Below are 15932 nucleotides of genomic sequence, written 5' to 3'. Positions count from 1 at the left end.
ATAAGTATTGCACTGAATCTGTCAGCTCTTTTGATAATACTGTCATTTTGACATAATACTACTTTTAGTCCATGAGCAGGGGATGAATTTCCAATCCCTGTGTATTCTTTTATTTCTTTTGGTAGTAATTTATACCTTTCTTTTTATGTTTCACCTTTTTAAGGTAATTCTCAGGTATGTTTTGTGGACCAGCGAAGCCACACACAGCAGTGCTTAGGGCTTACTCCTCTCTCTTTTCTCAGGGATCACTACTAGAATGGCTTGGGGGACCATATAAGATGCTGGGTATTGAACACAGGTCAGCTCAGAGCAATGCAAATGCCTGGCCTGCTATACTATCTTTCTGGCCCCAATACTTGATTTTCTTTAGATACACATGGGAATGCGAATTTTTAATTTCTCTAGGAGTGCAATGGACTTCTGCATGTTCATTTTATAGTCTGCCAATTTATTCACAATCTCATTGCTTCTACTTTTATTTTGATAAAGTTCTTGGTATTTTCTAAGTATAATATCATGTCATCTGCAAAACAAAGACAATTTGACTATTTCTTTTCCAATCTAAATGCTCTTACTATGTTTCTTTGCCTAACTGTTAAGAATAGGGCTTCCTATGCTATAATGAATAAGGGGACAACCTTGTCTTATACTTAATCCTATAGGGAAGGCTTTCAGTTTTTCATCATTGATTGTGATGTTAGCTGTGGTTTCATGCTTAATGGCTTCAACTATATTAAGATAAGCTACTTCTGCCCCCAATTTATTGAGCACTTTTTTTCATGACCAGGTGTTGGAATTTTTCAAAAGCTTTCTCCACATGGTGAACATTCAGGTCTCCCAAAGAAGAATGGAAAGAGCTATGCTTGGAATATCACGTTTCACTCAAATGAGAGAAAGAATCCGGAGTTCTGACATCCGTCGACGATCAAGAATCAGGGACGCTGTCTCATTTGCCAAGGTGTCGAAAATCAGATGGGCTGGTCACGTAATGAGATTTAAAGATGACCGCTGGACTAGAGCTGTTACCGACTGGATTCCACGGGATGTCAAAAAACCACGTGGCCGCCCACCTACCAGATGGTCAGACATCTTCGTGAAGATCATGAATGATCGGTTTGAGGCCCTTCATGTTCCCGGAGCGAACAGATGCCATTGGGCTACACTAGCACGCGACAGGGACAAATGGAGACGTTACTGGCGCCCGCTCGAGCAAATCGACGACTAACAGGAAGTTAAGTGATTTTTAAGTGATTCTGCACATGCAACTGGTATGATTAAGTAGTTTTGATTTTTCTTTCTATTGTTACGACACCATTACACTGACTAAGAAGTGAACAGTAAACCATCCTTGCTTCCCTAGGATAAATCCTATTTGGTCATGTTGTTAGTATTTTTTTATGTATTGTTGAATCTAACTTGGTAAAAAAAGTCACTAAATTCATTTTGAAAATCAAAAAACATTTTGTACAAGTATTACATTTTGCGGACTGCTCTGAATAGATGCCAGGGACATATGGACTATTATTACTCTTCCTGTCCCATCCTCACCCCCCAAACCTTACAGTGACCACAAAGCAAAGTGTTCACAATAATTACATTGGGGGGGGTCTTTTTAATTACCAACAATGAACAAAAATTAAAATTCACTCATTGTGCTGCTGTTTTGAAAGTTCAGTGTTAGTTTTTGCATGCCCTTCTTTGTCCCCCCCTCACACTCTGTTTTTAAGGAAACCCCCCATTTTTAATTAATTAATTTATTTATTTATTGCTTTTTGGGTCACACCCAGCGATGCACTGGGGTTACTCCTGGCACTGCACTCAAGAATTATTCCTGGTGCTCAGGGGACCATATGAGATGTTGGGAATCAAACCCAGGTTGGCTGCGTGCAAGGCAAACTCCCTACCTGCTGTGCTATTGCTCCAGCCCCCACAATGTGTTTAAGGAACTAAAACATTACATCTGGTGAACAACAGGTTTCACTATACCTCAAATGCAGAAGACCTATGAAGCAGAGGAATGCCGGCTTTTTAAGCAGAAGCAGATAAAACAAAGAGAAAAGATGCAGGACTCCTTTAGTTCCTCACTAGCCTTAGAAAAACTTTCCATAATAGTGCTTTTATAAAATAAAAGAAAAAATATAAAAGAAAAAATATCTTGCATTAGGATCCTTCAATATCCGCATACTGCTTCACACTGTTCTTCAGCAAATACTGTGCATTCTATATCTGGTCCTGTGTTTCTGGAATGGTAATGAGCCATCTGCCGTTTGGATGGGCTCCATGAGCTCTTGCAGAGTCCCAAGTTTCATCAGCTCTGAAACCAACCATGCCATCATAACGATCACTGGGTCTTCCTCTTCTGTCAGAGGCCATCACATCTCCTCCTCCAGGTGGTGGGGGTGGAGAAAGGGGAAGAGTCCGAGCTTTGCTATGACTTCGGCCACCTCATCCTGGAGACAGCAGCGGTGGCCCACAGCGAGGGCTCAAGTCATCATACAATCTCGTCTAGATGAAGGCACAGAACAGTCATCCTGACCAGGAGACATTCTATGAAAACCACCTTTTACTCACGTGGGAAATCCCACAGAAGATCACAGCGATAATCAAAGATCATAGTAAAACCACCATGATCATCAAAAACATTGAGATCATAAGGCTGGGCATGTCCTTTAATAGGCGACCCTGATTTAAGAACAAGGATGACCTTTATGCATTCTACAACCCTATCTGGTTTTCCTCCAAAGAGTACAACTCTGCCAGTAGAATGAGGACAGCATTCCTGGAAAATCTTGATTGTGTCTGAGTGTTCTCTGGTAGTTCTTGATTTTGGCACCTTTGACCCCAATAATTCCTCCTGCCAGACTGATGAATCAACAGTCTTAATTAACTGTCAAAGTCACTTCCTGTAGTGTTGGTAATTCAAGCATTCCACAGCATCAGATTTCAGTGGGAGCCAGCTGGGCACAGTGGTTGAGAGCAACTGCAGGCCCTCTTCAGAGATAGGGATGATTGTCTTCAGAATATATCCAACTGTTTCAGTACCAGCACTAAAACTCAACCTGCGCTGGGACTCCTGCTGTCTGAGCCTGACACATGGCACTGCAGTCTGTAGGAGACCCTCAGTGTTCTTGCCCTGTCCCAGTCAGTGGCCCGGCAGCCTTACTCTGAAGCAGATTGTGGAATCCAGCCATCTCATCAGTGCTTCCAGAACTCTTGAAAGCTTGTTCCTTCTCCATGTCTGCTACAGGGTAGACATGGTGAATTTACCAAATTCACCCTTGCTTTCAGTGTCAAGGAAAGGTTCCTCCAGCTTTTCAGTTTCCATTTTCTTGTATTAAATGAACACACCAATCGGATGAGCCCACTGTCTCTTCACCACCTCAGCAGGTCACAGCTAGACCACTTTCTAAAATTTTTGAAAAGATCTTTGCATCTATATTTATCCCGGATATAAGTTTATAGTGTTCTTTTTTCAGTGTGTCTCCATTTGTTTATGAAGGTAATATTTGCCTCTTAGAAACTGGACGATTCCTATATTTGTGACTTCCTGGAAGAGTCGGAAAGGCTTAGAAGTAGTACTTCTATAAAGATATGAAGGAAGAAACTAATTATCCTGTGTGGGTCCGTGCTTTTGTTTTGTGGAAGACTTTTGATAACCATCTCAATAACTTTGATCATTATGGTCTGTTCAGGTGCCCTTTTTCCTCTTGATTCAGCTTTGGTAGGTTATAAAAATTCAAAATTTTAATTCATTTTTTTGTTTCTCTAATTTTATGACACAAATATTTTTATAATAATCCCTGATTATCATTAAATTTCTTTTACTTTCTTCTTCACTAAAATGTCTTTACTTATAATTCAATTTATACTACAGTAATTCTATAGACAAATGAAAAATTCATTACATTCCTAACGTTCTTTTTTTTTTTAAATTCTTACTAAAGAGCCATGATGACTTAACAGGCATCAGGGCTTCAGTTATACCAGTGATATAATGTGTGAGGGGTACAGCCATATACCCAAAACACAGATTCAACAGAATAGGAGATCTAAGGGGCAACCACTGAAACTTTTGAATTTTATATCATTTGAATTTCTGTAGAAAACTGTTGAGTGTAGCTAATAGTTTACCAATCTCGTCTATTTTTAGAAAAAAATCTGTTTGCTTTATTGATTTTTTGAATTGTTTAATTTTTAATCACTTTGTAAGAATCAAATGCCAATAATAAAAATTAAATTATATTGGAGCTGGAGCAATAGCACAGCGCATAGGGTATTTGCCTTGCATGCGGCCGACCTGGGTTCAACTTCCCCGAGCACCGTCAGGAGTAATTGCTGAGTGCATAAGCCAGGAGTAACCCCTGTGCAACGGCCAGGTGTAGTAACCCCTGTGCAACGCCAGGTGTGACCCAAAAAGAAAAAAAATGATTAAATTATATTAAAATATAAATAAAGAAAAACAAAAGAAACTTAACACCTATTACTATTTTATTTTACATTAATGAGGTTTAATCCTCATATATTACAGCAAATCCTAAAGAATAGTGAAACTTATCTTTCCAAACTCCACACTGAGTGATATCAAATTGAAATTAACCATGGTAGGGATATTTACTGACCATAACAAATGTTGACAAATTCTCATCATCAAGGAACATTTTCCTTTTCTAGAGATCCAGATTTTAATCATTTATGAACATATTATACTGTGACATTTTAGTTGAAAGTAAAAACTCAGAGAAAATGGAATCTAGTTTATATGTGATCCAGTGCCAGAAATTAATTCAAATATGAATAAAGTAAATATACATAGTGATTATATTAAAATAATTTAAGGATAATATATAAAGAATATGTCTTACCTGATAGGCATACTGTTACAGATATCATAAGATGAATATTCATAAACCACATTTTCATCTTGTATTCAGTAAAAGTTAAAGTTGATTTTTTACAAAGAAGTTAGCTAGGGCAATTGGATAATATTAGATGCCTGTATCAAGACAAGAGAAAGGAAACAGACAGGAGGGGGAAGAAAAGAGGGAAAAGGTGAAGTTAGTATAAATGTTCATATCGGGGACTAGCAAAATTATTAATCTTATTTTATACTTCCTGTTTATAAAATAAATAGCACTGTACCACTGTCCTCCCGTTGTTCATCGATTTGCTCAAGTAACGTCTCCACTGTGAGACACGTTGTTACTGTGTTTGGCATATCAAATATAAATGTGCTTACTTAAATACTTTTGTAATAAAAAGATACACTTAGTAACAGGAGTTCTGCTTCTTGGTAATGACATCAAGAACAAGGACAGGTCAATCAATAGGTATTTCAATTTTTAAATATTTAACAACTGAATATTATAATTAATTCTATCTTTACTTCAAATAGCAAAATTTAAATGTGTCTCTGGCGATAATTTTAATAAAATATGAGTATTTGTATGAGGGTTGTAAACTCATGAACATTAATAGAGTGATAGGTCAAATTTACCTATTGATGACTTGCAGCATATTTTTCTAGAAACATTATTTTTCAAATGTTAAAATATATTTGTTAATAATATGTTCTTGTAGGACATAAGTCAAGGTGGTTGGCTTGCATGGGGGCAGTGCCGCTTCAGTCCTTGGACCACATAAATTCTCCTGTACACTTCCAGAAATAATCCCTGATCACGGAGCCAGGGATAATTTATAAGCACAATCAAGTGTTGCTCATCACCCCATACCATTCTCAAGTGAACCCCATCACACCTCCAAGCAACAAAATGATCAGAAAAATTGTGTTTTCCAGAGAGAGCATTGGCATTGAGGCTTTTGTCTTGCACACACCTAACCTGGGTTTTAATTTTAGCACTGCATATGGTACCCAAGCACCTTCAGAAATGATCCCTGAACATAAAAAGAGGGTAAACCTGAGACCCTTTGGGTGTGACACCAAACATCCTTCCCCCATCAAATATATATTCTATTTCGTTCTACTTCCTCACTCCTTTCACTTAGCCATTCAGTAAAAACTACATAACTAATTACATGTTAACATGGAAAAATATAGTCTACATTCAGTGAATTATTAACAATTTGGAGGGCCCTCCTTCAGGACATAAAGGACAAAATTATCAATACAAAACATAACTGGGAAGCTTTCAAAATCTATTGCTTTCTTAAATGCATAACATTTCTAAAATTTTCATAGAACCAGGAAAATACCAGAAAGTCATGAAAGTACTCTAAAGAAAAACTATAGATAGGTAGTATTACAATCCAAATTAATCTTTATTATTGAATTATTGTAATCAAAATTGTGTCAAAGTGGAACAAGTTAGACTCTCAGATAAATGGAACTAAATTGAGTGCCCAGAAATAAATCATCTTATTTATGGGAAGTTAATTTATGACAAAAGACCTAGATGTGTGAAATGCAATAAGGCAAGTCTCTACAATAAATTGTAGTGGGGGAGAAAGGAAGAGGAGGGGAAAGGTAGGGGAGGGGTGGGGATGGAATAGGAGAGAAAGGGGGAAAAGAGGGAAGGGAGAGAAGAAGGGAGGGAAGGAGAGGGAAAGGAAGGGGAGGGGAGGGGAGGGGAGGTCTCTATCGTATTATTTGTTCAAATTTTAGTGTGGTTAGTATCATTTGAAACAAGTTATTTTTTAATTATTATAATATAGATAATTTCTATAAACAATATCATTTTACACATTACAACTTTTAGAGAAAAGGCATGTGTACTTTATTGTGAAAATTACTCTGGATTTCTAATTTATCTCTTTTTTTCTGTTTTGTTTTATGGGTCACACCTGGTGGTGTTCAGGCATTATTCCTGGCTCTGTACTCGGGAATTAACTCTTGATGGTATTAGAGGACCTTATGGAATGCCGGGATAGAACTCGTTTCCCATGTGCAAGGCCAAACCTACCCACTGTACTATCACTCCAATCCCTCTAATTTATCTTTTCATAAACTTACAATTTGTGAATTCGAATGATTTTCTTAAGCAGGTGATGCTGTTATAACTTTGTACTAAGAATAATAGTAGAAACACTGACGAGAGAAAATACAAATGAGGAAAACAGAGATGAAAAATGAAGAATAATTACTTTGAAAAGTTCTTAAATGTTTCATTTGTGTGGATTATATGATTATTTAATCCCATTAAAATTTATAGACTGGAAATTAGACTGTCTACACTAAAGGACATTAATTGTATCTAAGCAGATCAAATAAGTTTAGAAAACTAAAAATATGGTAAAAATATCTAGGTTGAGAAAGTTATTTAATAGTTCCTTCTCAAATTCTTCAAAGAAATAGATCAAGCACTCCTGAAATTCATATGGAACAACAAATGCCCACAAATAGCTAAAGCAATTCTTGGGAAAAAGAAAATGGGAGAAATCAACCTCCCCAACCTCAAACTCTACTACAAAGCAGTAATAATTAAAACAGCATGGTACTGGAACAAAGACAGGGCTGCAGACCAATGGAACAGGGTGGAATATCCGTCCACACAACCCCAAAGGTATGAACTGTACCTGTGAGGCGAGTGCATCAGGTGCCTGACCGCGCCTTCAGACTTTAGATACCCCAAAATTGCTGCTGTGCCTTTGGCCAGACCCCAACAACTTGGGGCAAAGTTTACCAAGAAAGTAAATGGCCAAAAGTTAGGTATGTGGGAGATACACCCACAAACCACCTCCGGCTCAGCTATATAATTGGAGGCAAGGCCTCTCTGATTCCCGATCGAACTTCTTAATGACCATGATCCCAGAGAGTCAGAGACAAATCTCGGAACCCAGTGGCTTTTGGCAGAGATGCGTCTGGTCCCCGCAATGGGTTACCGGCGCTGGACCACCCCAGGGGGAAAGGGTGTTGTCCCTCTGCCTGCTCCTCCTTGGCAGCTTGGTGGCCGCCATCTTCCAGAGGCCAGTGGACAGTCAGGTTTGGGTCCTCAGTGACAAGACACATAGGGCCTCACGGGATGGGGGTGAAGCCGGCCCTTTCCTCCCCACCCCAAGGAGAACCCGAGTCGCTGCCACAAACGGCCTCTCTGGCTCCTAATCTAGCTGCTTACCGGCCATGATCCAAGAGACTCAGGAATAAATCTCGAAACCCAGCAGGTTTTGACAGAAATCCCTCCAGATTTAATTGTTAAAATTTCAGAAATCCAAACTCATGCAGCTACTACTGCAGCCGTGTGACATCATATGTTATTCATAACGAGAAATAGAAAACAAATTGTCTACTGTTGCCTTTTTGGCATATCTGAGTGTTGAGGTAAAATCCCAAATAATAATGGTGGGTCTGGTGTCGAAATATTGAATGTAATCAAAGTACAGAGAGAGTAATGTGGAAATCATCTGCCCCACATGTAGAGGGAGGGTGTGGGATGAGGGATATACTGAGTGTTTTTTGGTGGTGGAAAATGGGCACTGGTGAAAGGACAGGTGTTTGATTGTATGACCGAGACTTAAACCCGAAAGCTTTGTAACTGCTCTCATGGTGATTCAATAAATAAAATTACAGAAAAGGGAAAAAAAAGTAAGGTGGAGTTTATGTCCAATTCAATCAGCCTAATCAATGGCTGAATAAAAGCAATACTCCTACATTAAAAAAAATAGTTAAGATGTTCAAATTAACATCTATGACTAAATTTATTGGGAAATTGAAAAAGGAAATCATTGGTCTGTATTTGACAGGCATATTCAAGCAAGAGGGAGATTAAAAAAAAAGCATCAAGTAGGAAGGAAAAATAAACTCAGAAAACCCTGAAAAACATGATCTTGGGTTGTAATTTACGCCTTTCATTTTCACTTGTATCAAACACTAATTACATTGCCAATAAAAAAGTGTAGACACAGTCATTTGTATGATTTACAGGGATACTGAAGCTTCTGATCGTAACTCTTTTCTCTCTTAATGCAAGGCATTATTTCACTGTTCCAAACCCAAGTGTTATCAGTCAACAAATATTCATTAAACACCTACCATTAGAAAGGCAGAAGTGATGGTAATAGAATCAAGATAAATTTTCAAACTTCAGTAGTATATAGTCACAAGCATCAAAGTCATATCAATGTAACTACCTTTAATTCCTGCTACCAAGATAAATCTTTGCTATTATTTGAATGAAAATGTTTCAAATATGCAAAACAGAATAATAAGCAATTCAATCTGATCTTCAGAAAATTTAAATCTCTTGTACTCAATGTCTCAAATTTTATCAGAGATACACAATCATTTTATAGTTAATTCAAAAGACATCAATGAGTAGACATTTTATATGTTTATCATTATACTAGGCAATACAAATTTTTTAAATCAACTTAAAGTTCTTAGATTTGGAGCCTAAGAGATCATTCAGAGGTTAAGGTGCTTGCCTTGCATGTAGGCAATTCTGGTTCAATCCTTGGCAACACATATGATCCCACAAGCACCTCCAGAAGTTAACCCTAAGTAGAGTGGCAGGAGTAAGCCCTGAACACCACCAGGTGTAACCTGAACCCCCCACATTCCCTTGTTCAATCCTTAATTTATTAGGAATGATACCCACATTCCATCATTCAATTTGCAAAATAGGACCTGTGCTAAATTTAGGTATAATTCAATTACCTATTCACTCAAGAAATCTTACATGAATTTATAACTATTACTGTTAATCTCAGTTTATGAATGAGAAAATGAAAAATCTCCACTCTATTTCAAGACCTATATAAAGATTTCTCTTTATAGGAAAGGTAATAACATCTGTAGCATCCTCCTAAAATGTCCAATTTTCAAAAATATCAAAATAGCTTCTTGTAGCTCACTCATTGAAGGCCTTTTTATTATGCCCTTACTATTGTTCAAATACAAGATCATTTCCAACAAAATCAGAGAAAGTTTATTAGAAAAAAATAAGTGACATTTCCACGTGCTAGGGGAAAAGGAAGCTCAGATAGAGACGAGAGCACCAAATAAAGGGTGTTGTGAGGATCCTCCCAGGGTGGGAGAAGCATGCTGAAAGTAGTCTATAGACCAAACATGATTGCCACTCAATGCCTCTCTTGCAAAACACAGTACCCAAAAGAAGAGAGAGAGAACAAGGGGGAATGCCCTGCCACAGAGGCAGGGTGGGACGGGGGGATGGGGGTGGGAGGGATGCTGGGACCCGTGGTGGTGGAGGATGGGCACTGGTGGAGGGATGGGTACTTGATCACTGTATAACTGAAACCCAAGCACGAAAATTTATAAGTCTATAACTGTACCTCATGGTGTTTCACTAATAAAAAAAATTAAATTAAAAAAATGTTTAAAAATGTGACATTTTTAGGGCTTAAAAATAAATGCATTTTGGATAATGGTTGATTTGTCACAATATAGCATTTTTATATGTCTTGGTAGTTACAAATGTAATAAGTGGTGTTAAATAGATAAAAATGAAATTTTCCTGGAAAATCTGGTCACAGAATTTATATTTTTATATTATCAAGAGGCAAAGTGATTAAGATACAAAGTTATGGATCAGTTTAAACTTATTCATGTGAAAAGCTGATTTGGGAATTTGTTTCAGCATTCATCAATGGAATATGATATGTAAAGGTATAATTATATAAAAAGCATACGTAAAAATAAAGGGATTACCATTCACTAATGGAATAAATCTTAAAACATGATCAACAAAACTGAGAATTGAAAGGGGAACAATGAAAGGGATTTAAAATAATAGTGGAGAGAACTTGAAACATAGGTGGAGGGGTTGGTTTAGTACTCTGCAACTATAAAATAATTCAATGCTACTGTAAACTATGATAAAAATAAGTAAAATAGAAAATGACATCACACGTTAATAAATATTTTAAATGAATAAAAATTTAAAACATAGATAAAATACAGTGTTAATTTCCTTTTATCCCTAGTTTGGGAGGCACAGAGGGAAAATAAACATTGTTCCACAGGCAGAGTAGCAGCAAAGTCAATGACATAGTAAGCTTTTCTATAACCAGTACAGGAAGCTCTAAACAGCTAGATATTAACATCAAATTGTGCGGGGATAGTTTCAACAGAGGAAGAAAAGAGAAACACTCAGCTGGTTCCTAGAGAGATCTTTCAGACACAGAGCTGGGAGTGTGTGTGATAACAATGTTTAAGTCATCAATGTCCCAACACTTGTCCCTTCACCAGTATATGTTTCCCATCACCAAGGTCCCCAGCATTTCTTCCGCCCCTCCCACCAGCCTGCCTCTATGGCAGGCACTTTTCTTCTTTCTCGCTTCCTCCCTCCTCCCCCTCCCTCCCCTCCTCTCTCTCTCTCCCTCCTTCCTTCTCCCCCCCTCTGTCTTTCTCTCACTCTCTCTCCCTGCTCTCCCCCCCCCCCCTTTTGAGCATTATGGTTTGCAATACAGGTATACTGTAAGGCTTTGATGTATAATCTTTCATGTTATCAGCTATGATTGTTTTTACTAACCACTTTTCATCAGAATTGCCTTTCTGTTCTTTGGGGATTCCTGTTTCTTGTTTTTTTAATTTATCCTAATTTTTTTATATCTTCTGTTCACTTTTAAACTTTTCCCATCTTTTAGTTTTTAGATATTTTCTGCATCTTATTAAATAAATTTACCAAAATGGCCTAGAAGGTTCTGTTTGATCTAGTTCCTGTTTACCACATACCTATGATACATTTTTTTCAGGCAGCAGCCAAATGTATTTTTGATAGAAAGTCTATCTCTGAACACCCAGTGAAAATAAATTTTACCCACTGCAATTTCATAGCGCCCTGTGCCTTTCCTTCATTGCAAGTGTGACACATTTCATTAACTCTCCTTAGTGCATTCCTCATTTGTATATAAATTCAAAAGGGAAAGCACAAAATGCTCAAAACACCATAAATCCTAATACAAAAAAAAAATCCTTAATTAACATTTTACAAATCCCTGAATATAAAAGTCTTCAGAGTTCTAATATTTTAATATTGAGAATTATAAATACTCCATTTACCTAGAAAACCATAATTACCTGTATTTATACGCTTGTATATAAACAAAAAGCCACAAAGTAGAGTAATGATATGCCAATAACTCCTTTCCTTTTCATCAATCACATTCTAACTTTTTCATCATGGTTAACTGACTTGTTTTATTTTAAAATACACAATTTTCTTTGCTTTTTTCTTACTATTCTGACCTAAAATCCAGTTAATAAGAGGCAGAAATTCTATGTCTGTCAACTTTTTGAGAAAAGCTTTCTCCTAATAGTAATATATCAAATGGACAGATAAAGAGTGGATTTTTGAAGAGCATATTGAAGCCTTACAAAGAATATACTGAAGGAATGTTTCAGTGCTTTAAAATTTACAGCTATAGGGGCTGGAGCAATAACACAGCGGGTAGGGCACTTGCCTTGCATGTGACCAACCCGAGTTCAAGTCCCAGCATCCCATATGGTTCCCCAAGCACTGCCAGGAGTAATTCCTGGCAGAGCCAGGAATAACCCCTGTGCATCACCGGCGTGACACCCCCCCAAAAATTTACAACTACATTCAAAATACTTTGACATTTCATTGACTGGTCCTATGAAGCAAACATCTGCTGGTTCAGGCCCTCCCAACCACTGATATGGTATTATAAGGTGAACTAAAAAAATCATAGAAATGAGGTTATTATTTGGTCCACATTTATGGCCCTCTTGTGCATGTTATTTTTCTAGATACTGAAACAAGGAATGTGGTCTTTTCTCTCTGCTGCATCCCTCACATTGTCCAGTCTAGTTTTATTTGTGGGGAGCTACCCAACTTATTTAGGTGCTAATCAAATCCTAAGAACACCTGCTACCTTCCCTACTTAATAAGAAAATTCTATTGAGAAAATACTTTTTTCTATCTTTCTCCTTTGAGCAAAAGTAACATGACAAAAATCAATCACCAACTTAAAAAAGCAAAAAGAAAAGCAAAAGAAACCCATCTCTAATATCTTTTTATTTGCTAATCATATTTTCATTAAAATCCCAATCAAGAATCAAGAACACATAAGCCCAAGATTGCAAATCACACTCCAGTTTGTAATTCAAGAAAGCCAAGGTAAGAAATCTTTGATTATAAATATGACTATTTGCATTATGTCAATAAATATGATCTTTTAAACCATAAAAATTTAAGCCAATGCATCTACAGTTTTTCTTTCATTTTTTTAAAATGAGAACCACCCCAACAATGCTTCCCCTAGGTGTGTGGGTCTGGCAATCCAATGTTTAAGCCAGCAATATGATGCTTGGGTTGGCAGTGCTCATGAGCTCAACAGAACTGCTCAGAGGTCATGTGGTGATCTGGATCAAACGCAGGGCTTCTATCATAACAATTAAATTTCTTTAAAAAAACTTCTTAACAGTGATTCTATAATAATTTATTTATAAGCATGAGAACCTGTATGTCAAACATGCTGCACTGCCATTTGTGAATCTCACAGAACTAAAAAACATGATTATCTGTCAAATCACTTTGAAGAACGAATGAAAGCACTGTAATTAAATGTGCCCACTCCTCAGTATGTGAGCACTGCAATCAACCATGTGATCACCTGAGTACTGCAAACAAAATGTTCACAATCACCAAGACTGAAGTAAAAAAGACCACACCTAGCATGCCAAAACCAAGGATGGCTGTGAATGTCACCAATTTCTTTTAAGGGCAAAGGAAAGGAAAATATGTAGATTAATTTAACTTACTTCTATGGGGCTGGAGCAATAGCACTGCGGTAGGGCGTTTGCCTTGCACGCAGCCAACATGGCCGACCCGAGTTCGATTCCTCCGTCCCTCTCGGAGAGCCCGGCAAGTTACCGAGAGTATCTCGCCCGCATGGCAGAGCCTGGCAAGCTCCCCGCGACGTATTCGATATGCCAGACACAGTAACAGTAACTTCTATGGCGAAGGCCATATTCGACGTATTCGATATGCCAAACACAGTAACAACAAGTCTCATAATGGAGACGTTACTGGGCCCGCTCGAGCAAATCGATGAACAACGGGAGGACCGTGACCGTGACTTCTATGGCAAATTATTAGCTAATTTTTGAGAATACAGCTGCTTGAAAAACATACACACAGGGTCAAAGTGGTGGACCTCGTACTTTGCGTGCAAGAGGAGGCCCAAGATAAATTCCTAGTACTCTTCGCTATCCCTTGAACTAGGAAGCTGGAAGCAGCCCAAGAGGATTGCTCAGTGTGGCCAAAATATGCACATGCATGCATGCACAAGCACATACACACATACACACACATATAAAAATTGTAACAAAATCATGATGATAGCAAAGTAAAATTCAACATGATATAAATAATTCAGCATCATCAATTAGGATTCATAATGGGGGAGAGGGCTTTTAAGCACTGTTCAGGAGTTTCAGGGGTCACTGGGGCAATTTTCACCCAACTGCTCCAGCAGTTCAGTGCCTGAGTCCAGGGTGCATCCTGGGAATCTGATATGCATGCACCCAAACCACTGCACTATTTCACCAGGACATGTGATTTTTTTCTGTTTGTTCTTGTGCTACCTGGGAGTATTCACTCAGGGGATGTGCCCATTTCAGTACTCAGGCATCATTCCCACCGAACCAGGGATTGAGGCAGGCGTTGTTCATGCAGGTCATTTTGTTGAAGCCTGTTTTCTCCTGGCCAAAAATTATGTAATTTACAACCTTTTGTGGTCAGTAATCTTTTGTTATAATCTAGTATAAAATAAAAAGCATCTTCCCTAAATAATGGAGATACATGAATAGCATTTGATATATGGGGCTAGATTTAATAATTTAATTTAATAATTCAATAATTTAATCACAGTCACGGTCACGGTCCTCCTGTTGTTCATCAAGTTGCTCGAGTGGGCCTAGTAACGGCTCCATCGTGAGACTTCTTGTTACTGTGTTTGGCATATCGGGTAGCTTGCCAGGCTCTGCCGTGCGGGCGAGATACTCTTGGTAGCTTTCTGGGCTCTCCGAGAGGGGTGGAGGAATCGAACTCAGGTTGGCCATGTTGGCCGCTTGTAAGGCAAACGCCCTACCGCTGTGCTATCGCTCCAGTCCCCAATAATTTAATAATTTGTTACATGGGGCTAGATTTAATAATCTGTGAGAAGAAGGTCCATAGCTGTAATAGTGTTCCAGATCTATGAGATATTTGAAATATTGATCCAATTCCAAAGAAAACACTTGGAGGTCAGTGGCTAGAAAAATAGATTTAATGTTGTTTACTTATTGCATGGGGCTGCCTTGCACGCAGATGACCTGGGTTCCACTCCTCCTCCCCTCTCAGAGAGCCTGGCAAGCTACAGCAAGTATCTCGCCCACGCGGCAAAGCTACCTGTGACATATTCAATATGCCAAAAAAAGGAACAACAAGTCTCACAATTTGTTGTGAGACGTCACTGGTGCTCGCTCAAGCAAATTGGTGAACAACAGGAGGACAGTGCTACAGTGCTACTTATTGCAGCAGTAAGCAACGGTGAGTTGGACCAGTGGAACCAAAGGAACCAGAGATGCAAGCCAAATCTGTCAAGCCAGAGGAACCAGCTACAGTGGGCTGGTTCTGATACCTTAACCACATCAGGACTTTGTCAGGAGGGGATACAGATACTCTACGTAGAGTAAGAGCAGAACAAAGAGCAATTGGGAGCAGCATTGAGTAAGATCAGGAGGAAGGAAGGAAGATGCAGAACTGGGCACAGAGATAACACCTCCCCTCAATGTTTCCACTCTGAAGATTGTTTAGTCATGGCAACGTCCAAAGCTGTCGCTGGCTTCCCTCCCAGAAGGCAGAAAAGAGATGAGGTCAGTTTCCCCCAAGCTCATTTTCCCCACAATGGCTGAGTTGTTTATTTATCCCAAATCTTTTCAAATTACTTGAAAGTAAAAAGCCCACTGAATATTTAAGGACACAAATTTAGCATTACTCTTAAAATCTGGTGAAACT

General features: G+C 38.3%; 1 protein-coding gene and 1 pseudogene across 2 annotated transcripts in view; both read right to left on the bottom strand.

The window, feature by feature from the left end:
• Positions 1–15932, bottom strand: part of CNTN1 (contactin 1) — a 359681-nt gene that overhangs the window by 212053 nt on the left and 131696 nt on the right. For both annotated transcript variants that reach the window (XM_056117746.1, XM_056117747.1), the window contains exon 2: positions 4863–4993. In XM_056117746.1, the coding sequence (XP_055973721.1) occupies positions 4863–4920 (58 nt within the window). In that variant the 5' untranslated portion in view covers positions 4921–4993. The remainder of the gene's footprint in view (positions 1–4862; positions 4994–15932) is intronic.
• LOC130027089 (heterogeneous nuclear ribonucleoprotein K-like) lies at positions 2171–3325 on the bottom strand (annotated as a pseudogene).

Source organism: Sorex fumeus, unplaced genomic scaffold (genome assembly GCF_029834395.1).
Source record: "Sorex fumeus unplaced genomic scaffold, SorFum_2.1 ptg000036l, whole genome shotgun sequence".
Taxonomy (NCBI): domain Eukaryota; kingdom Metazoa; phylum Chordata; class Mammalia; order Eulipotyphla; family Soricidae; genus Sorex; species Sorex fumeus.
This window is presented reverse-complemented; position numbering and strand designations above follow the sequence as displayed.